This window comes from Thermobia domestica, chromosome 9, assembly GCF_964235325.1.
Source record: "Thermobia domestica chromosome 9, izTheDome1.hap1.1, whole genome shotgun sequence".
NCBI lineage: Eukaryota > Metazoa > Arthropoda > Insecta > Zygentoma > Lepismatidae > Thermobia > Thermobia domestica.
In genome coordinates, this window is record NC_137462.1 from 171,290,502 (window position 1) to 171,307,705 (window position 17,204).

The window sequence follows — 17,204 nt, forward strand, 5'->3', positions numbered from 1 at the left end:
AACTTACATCCTGATGTTGCAAGTTTTTTGCCGCGGATTGTACATACTAAATTTGTAATTTAATACCTCAGTTTTAACGTACTGATTATGATACGTTGACCTTTAAATTTTAAATGCAAAGCAATAACAGGATTTTTCCGTTATTGTTTTACATTTAGAGTAATGACGGGATTTTCCCGATGGCTAGGGCGGAAGTTTCTGAATTTAAGAAATTTACTGACCGGACTTCTTTAAGCTTATGTGACCTTTTCCAGCATAACCCCGTTGTTGCATAATAACACCAAGGCGAAAGAAACTTATTTCTGTCAATATGTAATACAAATACATAAAGCAAAATATCTAAACCCAAAAAAACCTGGTTTAAGCCCAAAAAAGCCTAGTTTAAACTGCCTCCCAAAAAACGAGTTTTTGGCATTTTCAAAAACAACCATGGTTCTTCCCAACCCTGCTTACTTTTGTATATAGGAGGTTAAAAAATCTTATTATATACATTGGTTAATCCTTTGGAATTCATAATGTAAATATGTTGAAGTAAAATTGTTTGAAATATCTTTTCGAAATTCATGGTTTATTTTCGAGGTTTTGTATTATTATCGGCATCAACTACTAATTAAATGACTTTTTGTGTTGTAGAGAAGCGAAACAAAATCTGATTTATCAATTTAAAGCAGAATTTTCAAAAAAGCCCAAAATTTCCGAAGCAAAAAAGCGAAGTAGAAAAAACCGAGTTTTTTCCAAAAAAACCGGTTTTTTCCGAGCCCTTGCATCTCTAGTTATGACAGAATGGGCAGAATGAAAATGTGGAAAGAAATCTCGAGAAAGCCCAAGGGAACGATATTATGCACAAAGTCACGTGTTCTGGGATCAAACCAGGGATATCTCGAAGCAAAGGTGAACGCATTAAAGTATAATGTCTAGGGATACTATCCATCTTCATTTTGTGTGGACAGTCCCAATTTCAAATGAAATGTCGCGCGTCCCAAGGTGGCTCTTTCAGAACTTTAAAATGTCCTTACTTTCACTGTTATTGCGGATGCCCGGTGGAAAAAGTGGAAAAGGTTTTTCATGCCAGCCACCCTGAGTAAGGTTTTCCTGGGGTTTTCTCATTCACACCAGACAAATGCGGGATGGTACCTACGTCCCAGGCCGCTTTCTTCCTTTCCTTTCCTCGAATAGTGTGATCGCCGAGGGATGTCATCTCTCATACATGAAGGGCTAACATGACCATAGGTGCTGAAAGCCCAGAAATCTAATTCCTAATCTAATGTTAACCTTTTTTTATATTGTTTTAAAGTATTAGGATGCGCTAACAAGCCGTCTTTCTTCCTTTGTGTATATTAGGTATGTAATACGTAGACGTATAAATAGGCTACACATTATTTAAATTGGCATTTTCTTCTATCATGTATTGTTCAGGGTCTCTATGATTTAAATTGTTCCACACTTGTTTTATCAATTAAATAAATATTTGCTGCTCAGTACAAAGGCGTACGAGGTATGTACAAAACAACACCGACCTTCTGGTGTTCTTGCTTTATTGCTTATTATACATACTTTCAATCGCTATCTCCTTCATAGTATTTCTCTCTACTGCTAATACATCATTGCTATTGTTTCTTCCAGTTTTGAAACGCCTGCTGATTTATTTATTTATTTATTTTTTTGATAGCCTGCATACTGTCGTCGCATTTTCCTGAAATTTCTCTGTGGACTGAGTACGATGTCCCTTCAAAGTGATTTTAAATTTCGGAAGTAGAAAAAGGCCTGCCGGGGCCAAGTCCAGAGAATAGAATGTTTGAAGCACAGCGGAAGTGCAACGTTTTACCACATAATTTGCACGTTCCTCACTCGGGATGTGATGGCAAGGTTCTATAATCATACCAATGTCTTCAGTAACCTCAGGAACAGTTAAACAAGAATTTTCAATAATTACAACGTCTGCTGATGTGGAAGGTCGTCCAGTTCTTGGACCTTCGCCATCCGAACTTCTGCCTTCCTTAAAACGCTTAAACCAATCAATTACTACTTCTGTGTTCTTTTCATGCAATCATCCTTCTATGCTCGGTTAAGCATTTGAAATGTTTCCGTGAAAGTTTTCTTGACTTTTTCGCAAAATTTCACACAGACGCGCTGTTCCTGCAACCCCTTTATTATTGCTTTTTCACTAATTCTACGACCATCTTATGCGTCTCTCAATGTGTTGTTACTCGACAACTAATAGATATACAGATTGGAACCCAATATGGCGCATGTGTGCACGGTAGACTGAGAAAGCCACCTGCAACCTTTGGCCTGCTATTTAAAATGTTCGGCCATTTTTAAACACATCTTGTATATTACGGAGAAAGAACCGCTGGTACATCTTTTCCCCCAACTTCTATTACCTGCATGAAGTGTCCTTTCATTTCGCTTTGGAAAGATGGCAACCCTAAGTATGCCCTTTCATCAAATTCTATATTATTATTACTGTATAATGGAAAACATTTTGTTCAAAGATCAGACATATTATATTAATGAATAGATCTCCACTACTGATTAAAATTATATGCTTGAGGGTAAATCCGCATCTATAGTTTTCGAGGTAACCATTTAAACATGATTGTTATGGCCAAGGTCGTATTTATGTATGATCGCTGGACCATGTCCTGGGATGGCATATTTTCCGAGTGCACATATTAGTTCCTAAGTGAAGTTTTGACCTGACTAGGGTAGTATTGGAGCTATGGACCTTTAAGGTTAACTGTTTTCATGTTTTCGGCAGCCTGTAACACCGAAATGACGGATTTCTGCACCCAGGTTAATGTTGTTTTAATCTCTCTCTCTCTCTGTATATATATATATATTAGGGTGGTCCTTAATTTTTGATTTCCTAATTTCTTTGGACTCACCCTCTAAAATGGTTCCGTATGGGACTAAATTAAGGAAGGAGAAAAATTAACTTCATTGAATACTATTAAATGGTGCCCCAAGCGACCTAAAATTTTAAATCCGATTACAGTACATAATATATGGGAAAAATCTGGAATAAAATCTCGTAATTTAAAAACGGCTTAAGGGAATTCAAAAATACCCTGGATAATGGAACTAGAGGAGAAAACACATCTAATGTTGTATAGTATTGTCACAGCGGCCATCTTGAAGTCCGCCATCTTGGTTTGAGATCAAAATTTTCAAATAGGAAGAGGATCATGTGACATATCGTTTTGAGGTGGCGTTTCACCAGAAACACAAATCTGGCACTATTTTAAAGATAGCCTTTGTCGTCTAAGAATTCTTACCTGTGAAAATATTTATCTTTTTCACAAGTAATAACTCTTACACAACTAAATGTAAAGACATGAGTTTGGCTCGTAAAGAACAAAAGGGATATGCGCGGCTTCATTAGAAAGAGAAACGCAAAAGAAAAATGCACTTCTGAAAATGATTTGTATGAATTTTACACCAAAATACACGAAGGTAAGCATTTCAAGAAATGAATAGGAAAACCCAGTTGAGTATGTAAGATAAAATGTAAATATGTGCCTGTGTGCGCCCGGACCCTGCAAGAGATGTAAAAGAAGAAAAACTAATTTTAAAACTCCAAGACAAGCTGCTCTTGATCGATACAAGTCCACTGATAGAACGAGAATACATATTCTGACAGCGACGATAGAAACATTAGGCCATAGTGTAAAGGAACTAGTAATAAATATGCATCGATGCTGAGAGAAAATCCGTAGCGAAGTTGCATAAGACCACAAAAACAATTTCGGAGTGCATCAAGCTCGTTAGTTGTGCAATGAGACGGAATACTACTGCCGAATTTGACTGGTAGAGAGACTATCGACGTGTTATCAATATTTATTACAGGAGATGCTCACGAGAGGCTAATTGGTGTTCTCAGTTTGTCATCATGAAGAGGAGAACGAACATATTATTTCTACTACAGTTCATTAGTTTGAAGAATGGAACTTGGTAAAGTTCGCGCAGGCAGTTTGTTGTCACACTATTCCCTGCAATATGTGTCATGTGAACGGTGCTTTCATTCTGCTAGAGCAGATGCTCCAAAATTATCTTCTGTACATTCCTTGTAGACACTACATTTATGTATTGGTTTTAAAATGTGTATTTGACAAGTGTTGTGTTTCGTTTGCATCTGGACCGGACGTTCCCCTATTTAAGCATTTTCAGAACGATTGGTCTAAAATAGATTGTACTAACTTTATTCCAGAATTGATGATGATAATGACTTAAGGAACAATATTTCAGATGTAAGAAATGAAGTATTGAATTTTGCTATCAAACTTGTAGAAGCAGGACACCGCATAGAAGATTACAGTAATTTTTTAGAACTGACATTCTTGGATGGCATACCTCCTCGAAGGGTTTTCTTTCGTTTGCCTGGAGCAATTCACCATGCAAAGTAGATGGGAAAAGCAATATACTGTTTAAAAATATTTCTCTTTCGCCAACATTTTCGTTTAACGAAGCAAATAGAAACGGGTCTTCGGAGAGCATGAATTTTTCTGATACGACTATATGTCCAAGCTTGATTTAAATGTGACCAAGTATCCCATTCATCATTACAAGACCTGTATTTTTGAAAGCTTTGTACAGTTATAGGCAAATAGATAATGAATTATCTGAAGTGGCTCTTTCTAAATTTTCTCGGCATCTCTGGTACTTGAAGGAGGAATACGTAGCATTAGAGTTTTTTGATGATTAACTTAACATAGTGGAAAAACAAAAACTGGTTGAAAGAATTAAAACTGTAAGGAAAAACCGTGAAGCAGAAAAGAGGCTTGACGCAAGGATAATACCATAAAAATTCTTGCGAAAAGAGAAATCAGTGATTTTGATACAACAAACAATTTTTTCTCGTGAGATTTAAAATACCCAAAGGGTTTGTTGAGTGTGATCCGATTTCATGGTCAGATAACAATGACTATCTTCAAGGAAAGACAATAGTTAAATTCATCTCCGTAATAAACGATGCAGCAGAAAGGGGAGTGAAACTAACAGAAGATTACAAAATCGTTTTTACGAAAAATGAGTATCAGAAACAGTTTCTTTTGCACATAGTGAATTCTCATAGATAATCTTTTCCTAGATGTGACAAAGGTGAACTGTAGTATTGTAGTATATAAGATTGAAAACCTATTGAAAACTTACCCCAAAGCTACAGTACTACATAAATAAGGAATATTTCAATTTCTTCCATGTTATATTTTTTCTTTTTCCTCATAATGGTCTATGAATCATCTTGATGGAAAAACTTATTGGTAGTTCATGAGGAAACAAAGATTTAACTTTCTCTAGTAGTTTGTTTCCAGTTTATGTAAAATACTTCCAAAATTCTTACAAATCTGTGGTCCATAACTACAATAAAATAACATTACATCGAAGCATTTCGTTTTTTACACGTAATAATTCTTACAAGATTATTGGTAGCTTGAAAATAATACAAGATTTGTGCTTCTGAGAAAACGCCACCTCAAAATGATATGTAACATGACCCTCTCCCTATTTGAAAAGTTTGATCTGAATTCAAGATGGCGGACTTCAAGATGGCCGCCATAATAATGCTATACAAAATTAGGTTGTTTATTTCCTCTAGTTCCATTATCCAAGATATCTTTCCATTCCCTTAAGCCGTTTGTAAATTACAAGAGTTTAATCCAGATTTTCCCCATATACTATGTATTGTAAACGCATTCAAAATTTTAGGTCGTTTGGGGCACCGTTTAAAATTATTCAATGGGTCTAATTTTTCTCCTTGCTTAATTTTGTCCCATATGGAACCATTTTAGGGGGTGAGTCCAAGGAAATTCCTAAATTTATTTTTCCCCATATAAATAAGGAATATATATACAGGGTGTTAATGAACTATACCAACAAACTGTAAGAGATGATTTCTCACATCAAAATAAGACAAAAAATTCATATGGACCTATTGCGAAAAGTGCATAGTTTCAGAGCTGAGGTTGTCCAAAATCGCAAAAAAGCCAAATTTCAATAGGCCTTATTTCGAATTCCAGAAATAGTGGTTCATATTAGCGTAAAGGAAGCTACGCATATACAATCCAAAAGTGCATATTTCATTAATTGTCAATAGGGGTAGAGGGTATTCCCTACAGTGTGTAATTCTCAGATATGTTTTCAGTAGAGTTTTCAGATATACCCTAATTTCAAGAAGGGTCCAAAGTAGGCAGGAGGTAAACCTTGACAACAATGGACATCCAATGCTTCGAAGGGAAGGCAGAAGTGTTATAAACCGACAACTCCATGTTTCTTTGTGTTCGGAATAACGTGTGATGATATGTATTTCGTCACGGTATATTTCACGTTTTTTTCACTTACAACTGTGAAAGAAAACATCGCATCATGCTTTTTCCCGAGTACGAGAGACCGTGCTGCTGACGATCCTTAACACTTTCGACATTGCGCCAAAGGATTCCGTATTCACTGCTATCAAGGCTTATCGTTTGCCTACATTGGACCTATGATAAAATCAGAGCGTATCTCAAAATTCGGTTGTTGGTATGTCTGGGAATTACCCCCTGCAGGTAATATATATATATCTTTACACCCATTGAATATTAATGAAATATGCATTTTTGGATTGCGTATGCGTGACTTCCTTTACGCTGATTAGGACTACCATCCACAGTCTCTCTAATTCGAAATAGGGCCTCTTGAAATTTGGCTGCTTTGCGATTTTGGACAGCCCTAGCTGTGAAACTATGCATTATATCATATCTATATCTATATCTATCTAATCTCTCTCTCTCTCTCTCTCTCTCTCTCTCTCTCTCTATATATATATATATATATATATATATATATATATATATATATATATATATATATATATATATATATATATACACTTCTGCTAGTATATAAAAAAAGCGTACGAGGGAACTGCAAATATCAGTAAGCAGAGTTGTTCCTTTATAGATCTTTCTTTCCACCAATTAGATTGTACGAGAAGTGGGATAGAATTGAGGTATAAATCCAAAGAATATTTGTAGCCACAGGGTATCTACTGTAGTTAACGTTTTGTACTTAGAAAGTCAAGTGCTAGACACTTTACTATACCTGAGTTCTTTCAAATATCTTTGAACATGCTTATCTATATATACTATGTGTAAGAAATCTGATACTGCCTTAAGTGCCTATTTTGAATAAAATTTGATCTGTCAGGAAAATGTATTTCTTAATTTCTTATGAATGTTTTGTTTTTCATTTTAGTTAGAACTAACTATGGTTTCATTCGCTACAAAAGTTGGATTCTTTCTACTGCATTTCGCAATTGCTCTAGCCATCGGAGTAGTCATTGGTTATTTCAGTGCTCAGCTGTCCAATGACGATCAACAAAGACTTTCCATTTCACGAAAGTTAACTCGAGATCCCCTCAGCTCCAACTTACATTACACCAAGGAGCTCCTGGATCAAGTGAATAGAGACAACCTACGCTCAGTGTTACAGTAAGTACAATTAAAATGTATGTTGAAATGTAGGCACAAAATTTTAATGGAATAAACAATTGCCGTCCAATTATTATCTACCTTCTTCATATGTTGGTGATTGAATGATTGATTAGTAATTAATAGGAATATCAACAGCTTCAGAATCAGAATATTTTCCCCAATCTCAATAAAGCGTATGTCTTGGTAAGCTCAGTTTAGAAGGGTTAATCCATGCTGTGGATTCACGCAGGGATTGAATACATCTCATGATCAAATTTGGCATAACATAAAGGAGATATTATTAGTCAGTGAACCATATGACTTACACTTGTAAAAGTATGGAAAAATAGTTTAATACTTTTGAACATTGTTCGCAATAATCAATGCACTCTAATTATAATTATTTCATTATTCTTAAACATTCTTAAAGCACAATTTTACCTATATTGATTGATTGTGATGTTTAATGAAAACGTCAGATGCAAGGCTCTTGGTCTCCGTCATGGATGAACTGTATTTTATATCCCAGTGATTGTATTTTCTCTGTACTTAATTATGCAATACCCAGATTATGGTACCATTAAAGTTAGATTCAAATTCCCACTACTTATCGTTTGCAGTAGAGTTTGTATCTACAAATATGAGTAAATTGAGCATCCATGCATGCTGGCCATAGGAGTACAAGAGAACCAAACTAGCCGAAAGTTAACGATGCTGTCCACATGTTTATTCATGTTTTCTTATATTTTGTACTTGATAAATACACACTACAATAAGATAAGTACTTTTGCATTTTCAAACCCCATTACTTAGCTCAAATCAAAGAGAGATGTTCAAGTAACTTAACAATGAAAGTACGAGTAAAATACCAAATGTAAAGAAAATTTGCTCAAAATGTCTAAAAATAATCAAATATTATTACATATTGACAAAAGTAGAAGACGGATGACCAACGAGAATGAATGATTATGAAAAAATCATTGAAAAGAAACTGTGGGAGGAAACGGGAGAACCACGAGAAAACAAACGGACACAACATTGTCCACTATAATCTCAAATGGCTGGGGTTTGAACCAGTGACTCCTCGCACCAGATGTACCAGGTAGCCGCGTTTCCACTTAGCCACGGTGCCCTCCCCGTTTTATGTTCGTACTTCCGTGATGTAACTATTACTTTACTAAAATGGTAACTAATGTTTTGATAAGAGCTGAGACCATCTTTCAATTATGAAGAGAAACATGCTTAATATTCACGAATACAATAAGGATTACTTGCAATACGAAATGTATTTCCATATCTTTCTTACTGTATTGTAATTTCCATCTTTCAGGTACTTAACGGAGAAGCCCCATTTAGCAGGTTCGGAGACTGACAACGAACAAGCAAAGTTCATCCACGATAAATGGAAAAACGAAGGCTTAGAGAACGTTCATTTGGTTCCCTATGACATTCTACTTTCATACCCAGACAAAGAAAATCCTAACAAGGTAATGTTGATTTTCAATATTTTATTTGTTAACTTGAGTTATTAGGGGTTACGTATGACAATAGGATCAAGTGTATAACATACTGCGAAAATAGATTTAGAAATCCTCTGATTTGATACCTGAAAGAGTGTATTAGTAATTTAGTTAGAGGGAGACCTATATCCATAGATATATGCAGGGTTACAAATTCTCCAGATTTACTACGTTACATACAAAATTAGTGGTTGTGAAAGCTCAGTTATGATTTGATTTGATTTTCAGTGTAGCATCCCTTTCAGCAGCAATGCTGTATGAGACGTGAACCTACAGCTTAACGTGGGATCTGCCCACCTGAGAGCTCAGTTAGGAGTAGACTGTAGGTTTTCAATGATGATATAATATTTCTGAGCTCATTCGTGGGTAAGCGGTTAGCGTATGCGTCTTTCTCGTGAGAGACCCGGGTTCGATCCCCGGCCGAGCTCATGTGGTTCGGATTCCGCGTTAATCAGTAGATCTGAAAGGGACGTTAAACTCAAGATCAACTCAATGTTTCTCCCATCGAAGTCTTCATTAAAGAAATTACTTTTGAAAAATAATAAAGAACAGAAAAATGATTTCTTGAGATTAGAGATGCACACGAGACAAGAGTTCGAAATGCATGTCTGTTTTTATTGAAAGAGCTCTGTCTCGGTTATATAGACCGTGGAAACGTCGGTGCTCCAGACGCTTTTATTCGCCTCCCAGAGACCTGGTGAATTCCTGAGCCTATTTGAACGAAGGTAGAACGAGAAAACCTCAAGGGAAATATGAGGAAACAAAAGAAGCTCGAGAAAATCTGTTATTGTTCCAAAACTAATAACGTACGAGTTTAAGGTTAAGATTTCTTGATCCTACAGCTCAGAGATAGTCCTCAAACACTGATTGATGGAGGTTTTAATTAATAATTCTCCATGTATTTCCTTTTAAAATATTAAAATTATAGGTTACTTTATATTAAATATTTTATCTTGTAGTTAAATATGCCTGAAACATTAAATAAATAATTTAATTTCAGATTGAAGTTCTGGATGCAAATGATTCAGTTATATTCACAACCTCACACATGGAAAAGCAACTGAGAGAAGGAGATTTTTCAGCAGATTTCGTCGACGCTTTCAATGGATATTCCCCCAATGGTAAATATCAAATTGAGATCCTGCTATAGATGTAGATATACATTTCTAATTTTAATAAAGGAAAATCTCATCTACTACAAATCTAGACGTCTAATAAAAAAAGAAATAGGAGTAGTAATACCATATTTCTACATTTATTGCACCAAAATATTAACAGTTTATTATTAAAAGTGCACATTGGTGAGGACTTTTCGTAGTACAACAGGTAAACGAAAACTAATAGCCTATATAGGTACTCCTCTAGGTAGAGTACGTAGGTTTGGAAGACATCGTTCGATGAGCATGCGAACTAACATCGAACGCACTACAGTAGGTCAAATCCCTAATCATCTCCGTGGAAGTGAGCATATAGTTGAAAATCCACTTTTAAAGTCCCATGTACTCACAATATTGGAAACGGAACATCGAAAACAAACTTACCTCACGGATATGACAAATGAAGTCTCTAAGTTTTATGTTCCACGGTTATGTCAGGAAGGCTAAAGAAGACGGTGGTAATGAGAAATGAATGAAATGGTGGAATGAATAAAGTGGGAGGAAACGGGAGAACCCCGAGAATATCCACGCACACGGTGTTTGTCCACCACAAAATTCATTTGGCGCGAGTTGGGATCGAACCAGGGACCCCATGCACCAGAGGTGAACGATCTACCACTGATCACGGTTATGAGGTAGGGCGAAGAGTAGATGAGGTCAGAATTTTGTGAGGTAAAGGATGTGTAAGGACGACATACATGAAGCGAAGTGAAATGGTGGTAACGGATATATGTGACATTTTTGCTACATTAGATAAAGTGTGGTGTGAGTAAGAGCGCGGAATAAAGAATGCGTGAGGGAAGACAGTTATAAGGTGAGGGAATGTTAAAAGGCATGTATATATATCCCTGAGGAACATCTCTATGAGATGAGATTGTTAAATCTTAATGAAATGTGATGAATTGAGTCATTGGTTCATTGAGTTGGGGTTTAGCATTCCATTCAGCAGTGAGGTTGTATGAGACGTAGACATATAGCTTAACGTGACTTCCGAAATACACGAGCTCCTTCTAGTAATAGAAGTCTGCCGTGACAAAAAGGGATACGATAAGCATATAGCTATGAGGGAACTCTGAATTAAGTCGCGTATAGCGAGTATATTCTGTATTATAATCGTAGTGTTTACCTTACTCTGATTTTTTAAAATCTTTACTCTTCCATTGAAATAGTTCTTCCATTAAAATAGATCATTCATAACTTCATTTCACTCCAAGATCAGTGTGTCGTAATATCAAGAACTATGTTTATGTTTAAATCAGTGTACGATGCTCTATGATGGACATTTAAAAATCATGTGTAATACATCCTATTACGTTTATATTTTGGAAAAAGGACAAAAGAATATTGTAAATGGTCCGTGTACACAGCCAAGTTGTCATGATTAGTACACACAATCAGTATGCATTGATTCCGGATATATTCTTTTAAAAAAGTTGCGTTCAATCAAGCATATGCTAATGTTTTTTCTTTCTCATTTCTTGCTTCATGATCATTGACTGCTGGATTCGAATCCTGTAGCCGACCACTCTGATTTGAGTTTTTTTTTTTTTTTTTTTTTTTTTTGTCAGTTCTATCAGAAGAATGAAGAAATTCTAAGGTATCTTAATCTTATCCATGTGATGTTCCGCATCATGTTAGAAATATATCCCCATTTTCACGTTTCGTCCGTTATTATTACATGTTAACATGTTTTCTGAAAAACTTTGTTTTGGTTTCTGTTCGACTCTGTGAGTTAACGAACAAATCGGAAGACCAAGAGAAAACCCACGATATTGTTCATCCTAAAGTTGGCATAACTAGAATCAGATACCTTTTGTACTAACGCACTCCATAATTAAGTCACAGAAACTTCTTATTCTTACTGAACAACCAGCAGTGTCACAGTGTACACAACGAGAATGAGTTTGATTTACCACTGAACACAACATAAAAATTCAAGTTTAAATTTTGCATTTCTCCTCCCCTTCCATTCTTCACTCAAAATCTTTAGTCAGATGAATGAATACTGGAAAATAGAAAAATATTTTAGTCTTTAGATTTGTCAAGCAAAAAATAATTTACTTTCCTTTTAAAGTTGTATTCCACCGACAAAATAGTATTTTATATCCTGAGATAATACTATCCCAATAATATCGACAGTATTGCAGGTAGTCGATCAGGCAAGGATGATATCAATAATTACTTCCAAAGGAATATATGGGGGAACCGATTTTTGATTGTCCATATCTTGGGATCAATTGGATGGATCATCTCCGTCAATGAACTCCATTCCTAGTTTTTGACTTTCTACATCCTGGCAAAAATTGATGTGTTCTTGAAATTTTGTCTTCGGACGAACACACAGACAGACAGAGTAATTATATATGAGTTTTGATAAACCTAACTCTTGAAATATTATCAAAACTTGGAAAGAGTAAAGTGAAAATTTTTCTAAAAAAAAATGTAGTTTATCGTTATAAATAGTGTATCGTTGTACCCAAATACAAATTATAAAACCAAATATTAAAACAAATAAGTAGTCAAAATCAGAATAAACAATAATTAATTCAAGAGAGATACCGAAGGTCCTAGGTTCGCCTCCTGGTAAAGGCTTTGATTAGTGTTACATAAGAGGGCAGTTTCGCCCAATTTTTGTCTCCTGTTGTATTAAATAAATGAAAATTTAAAAATCTTAGGAAATCCGCAAAAGAAAAAGAATTACTTAACTAACGAAACCTTGAAACATTCACCTTTATCTACTGTGTAGTATGACAGAATCAATTTTCACATTTCAATACAGACTTCAGCTTTTTTTTTATTCTTCACAGATTTCATTCAAATGAATATTAAAATTACGGTCTTCATAAGATAAAATGATACAAAAACAATGAAAAATATTATCTACTTTTATGTGTCATTTGTTGATAAATTATTTAGTAGTACTATAAAATTGTTACATATACAAAATAATATCAAAATTAGAATCCAGTTTTCAACATTCTGTAAGTAAAATTAAATTACAGTGGCATTAATTTAATTAATCCTGCTTCACTAAGTATCCTATAAAATCAATGTTTTTGTTAAAGCTTAGGTTTCGTTTACGAATTCGTTAGATCAAACACTTTGAAGTGAGTTGAATTGTATATCAATTAAATATATTTATGACATTGTAATAACATAAATATAAATTTATGATTTCTCTTTTCTAGGCACTGTAGAAGGACAGGTTGTTTACGTTAACTATGGTCGCGTAGAAGATTTCGATGAATTAAAGGATTTAGGGATTGACGTAGCAGGAAAGATTTGCATCGCACGGTACGGGAAAATCTTCCGAGGTAACAAAGTAAGTTCACAATAATTCCTTTTAACAAACAAGATCATAAAAATATATCTTCTATTATAGTACTTTAATTCTATTGCTTTTAGTACTAGGCTAGTCGAGAAAGTGTTACCCCCCACAGCGAACGCGGCCTACGTGGCTACACGGTAATTTTAGTTTCACCAGAGTTGTAAATCATACTATGAGCCAGTCAGGGTTTCCAGGTCTTTTCTTTTCATTTCCCGCGCCAGAAGTGTAGAATGAGAATGACCTGCTTCAGTTGGTTTCTTGTGAGAAGATATGAAAGTTATCGAAGAAGTATTGGTGTTAGCTGCAGTTTCTTCTTATGTAAAGAAAAAAAAAAGATGCAGAGGAAACTAAGTACAGACAAAGTAAACGACCAAAACAGCTTACTTTATCTTAATCAAACTTGGAAAACAATTCAGTTGGTGTTAGATTGTTGTTTTTTCAATTTATTCCTACATCCATATTAATCTGTGTATCTGTATAAAAAAGATGTGTATGTATGTTAGGAATGGTATAGAGACGAGATGAAACTCAATACACTCTCGGTCTCGTTTCGAGTTGAAAAACATCGTATTAGTCTCGGTCTCGTTTCCATCAATATATGGAGCTCCTTCGTGACTAAGCGGTAAGCGTACGTGTCTTTGGCGTGGTAGACCTGCATTCGATTCTAGGCAGGAGGGTATGTGGTTAGGGTACCACGTTGAGCTGTAGTTCACGTCTGATGTAGCCTCGCTGATATAATCGAAAGAGACGGAGCAAGAGGCATTTTTTTAAAGATATCCTCTGTATCGAAAACAAATATTAGACCCCAATCAATAAATTCCAACATTTACACTACTTTATACTTTACTAGCTATGCACGTGCCTTTGGAGAATGGGATTCCGGATTCGAATCCTGTGGGAGATCATTGAAAAGTTTCAGCGCATGAAGGTTGTTTAGATTCCACCTTAAACTGTAGGTTCACATCTTGTATAGCTTCGGTGCTGAAAGGACCGCTAAATTCCAAGCCACCAAGTATAAAATTTACATCATGATATTTTTAACCAATTCTCTGGTTTAATCTTTTAATTTTTTTCTTCTCATGATTTTGGCTAATTCTGAAGTTCATACTCTCTACCAATTTTAACACCTTATTTTCAGTTTCAGAACAAAGTTGATAAAACACGAGCAGTTGCAGTTAAAATAAATAAATAAAATAAAATAAACATATCTTTCCCAGGAATATTTCTAAGCTGCATGGAAAGAAATGTCTGGAAACTGAAACATTATGTGTTTGTTTTAGAAAACTAAGTTTCGAAATAATTTGGCAACGTAGTTTTTCGGTCATTTCAAAGACTGGAAAGAGAATAAGATGTATTGAATCCCAATTTAAAATTATGGTCTTTGCTGTTTAAAACATTTTGATATATCTAAGTGCCAAACTATTAGAGGTGGCATTTTCCTCCTTTCTCTTGTGCACACATCTATGGCTTAGACCATCTAAGGGCAATTGTTCCATAATCTAACATATCCACCCCATAAAATGCCGCATAGCCGGCTCTGGCCCTTTCGGTATATATTAGGTATATTGGAAGTTGGCACAACTGTAACAAAGTTATTATTATTATTATTATTATTATTATTATTATTATTATTATTATTATTATTATTATTATTATTATTATTATTATTATTATTCATAGTGAACATACAATTTGGCTCGATGTAGCTCTACTTAACAGTATTAAATGAAATCATAAAATAAGAATATTCTTACCTTCTTCATTCTGAGAATTCCGTTCCATTCCCTCCCAGTCTGGAACAAATATCGCAGCCACTTCTCTCCACATTTTTATTTTTAAGTCACGATTCATGTAGTTCGGATCTCTTAAATCATATAGGCATGGCCTATTTTGTATTTTGATTATAAACGCCTCTGTGTTAAACACACTAACCATGATTGGAGGTGTACATAGGACACGTTTTCAAACACAACTGAAAATTTCTCTTTGTGATTACACTTGTGGTTATCTGTTTGGGGGTGGAGATAGCTTCGGAGATAGGGGCTCAAATTCAAGTTATTTCGCTGTTTTATCTTTTGCCTAAAGCCAAATATTTTGCTTATAGATTACCATGGCACCAGCTAACTGTCAATTAAGTGTATCACGAGAAATCACCGTGTTACATAGATTTTTCTGTGATTAGCTAATTTTTCGGAATTTCCTTCTATTTTTGTGAATTTTCTTTTGTTATACACACACATACTTTATAATAGCAGAGTTCCAATCCCTGCACAAAGCGTCTTCCAAGCAGATGTTTCTTGCTACAATCCCCTTGCCTGGCAACACGTCTTTCCTTTTTGTCCTTCCTTTTGAAATCTTTTAAACAGCAGGCGGTCTATTGTTCCGATCCGCACCAAATACGCTCGAGCCGACGTTTTCTCACAGATTTTATTGCTTTCGCGTTTATGTTTAGCCACCCAAATTTAAATACATGGTCCGCGTATTCCAAGCATACGCATGAGCAATAAATACGCTTTGCGATCGCTTCAAATAGCCGGGCTGTTATAGCTATATCCTGCACACAAATATTTTTTTTTCTACGAAGGACGAGACCTTTGGAAGAGTAGATCATCATTCAAGAAGAGGTAGGTTAGTCCGACTACTGGTGACTATGGAAAGAGGTTAACTCTTTGTAACGATGTCAACATTCGACGTATTGTCAGTCCGTGGACGCCCGTTAATACTATTTTGACACTGCTACTGCTGATAAGAAAAGTTGGTTTAGTTTGTAATTGCACTATAGTTGTTTTTCTTCTCCACACAATAAGAATATGATTTTTAAGTAAACAATTCCACGTCAGTCTCAAGCTAGTCTTCCTAACAATACAAGTGTTTAAAATACCAAGTTGATACAGGTAATGTCGAACTTACGTTCATTCCATCTTCATTGCAGTTTATACTGTAACTATTGAAATTTTACAATTTTATACAATTGTCTTTGATACAATTTAAAAACATTGGTTATCAACATGGATTTCCGCGATATAAATTCACCTTTCATAGATGTTTATAGAATAGAATAGATCGTTCGTAGAGTACTTAATGTATGGAAAAGTACATTTGTACCAGGGGCGGATCCAGGACCGACTTCTGAGGGAGGGGCGGTGGGTTGTCATACTGTTACTTTTAAGGGCTCCAAACTTTGGGATGAATTTTATTTCTATATATAAAATAAGAAAGCTTCCTCTTTTAGGGAGGGGGGCGATCGGGGCGATTGCCCCCCTGGATCCGCCCATGATTTGTACCAAACCATTTATGATTATTAAAATCTTAAATTAACAGATACGTAAAGATGAATATATTACTTAAAGTACCCAATGATAGTAACTCATTCGCTTGTGAATATTTCTTAATGATAGAGGGAGAGTCCATTCATATAATGAAAGAGAGATTCTACATCTTGGCTACGATTACCGTAATTATTTTTTAAAGGCTATTCAAGTCTACAAATAAACGATAGCTTCAAAAATATTTAAAATAATTTCTTTAATTACGCATTCAGATTTCAACTTTGTAATGTAAGTTTTTGACTTTTATTACAAAAATTTTATATATATATATATATATAAAATTTTTGTATATATATATAGTTCTGGCTTGGTTGTTATTCAGTTTTGCTACAAAATGATAAAATTATTAATATATTTACTCCTGCTGTTAAGAATTGATAATATTATAGTTAAATAAGAAATAATAAGAATTTTATGTT

The 17,204-nt window shown here is 34.9% G+C and overlaps 2 protein-coding genes across 5 annotated transcripts in view; one reads left to right on the forward strand and one right to left on the reverse strand.

The window, feature by feature from the left end:
- Window positions 1-17,204, reverse strand: part of LOC145695210 (uncharacterized) — a 135,647-nt gene that overhangs the window by 68,345 nt on the left and 50,098 nt on the right. The gene's annotated exons all lie outside the window — the stretch shown is intronic.
- LOC145695205 (N-acetylated-alpha-linked acidic dipeptidase 2-like) overlaps window positions 1-17,204 on the forward strand; it is a 148,516-nt gene that overhangs the window by 25,472 nt on the left and 105,840 nt on the right. For all 3 annotated transcript variants that reach the window (XM_081772192.1, XM_081772190.1, XM_081772191.1), the window contains exons 2-5: window positions 7,234-7,469; window positions 8,782-8,938; window positions 9,972-10,092; window positions 13,317-13,450. In XM_081772192.1, the coding sequence (XP_081628318.1) occupies window positions 7,246-7,469; window positions 8,782-8,938; window positions 9,972-10,092; window positions 13,317-13,450 (636 nt within the window). In that variant the 5' untranslated portion in view covers window positions 7,234-7,245. The remainder of the gene's footprint in view (window positions 1-7,233; window positions 7,470-8,781; window positions 8,939-9,971; window positions 10,093-13,316; window positions 13,451-17,204) is intronic.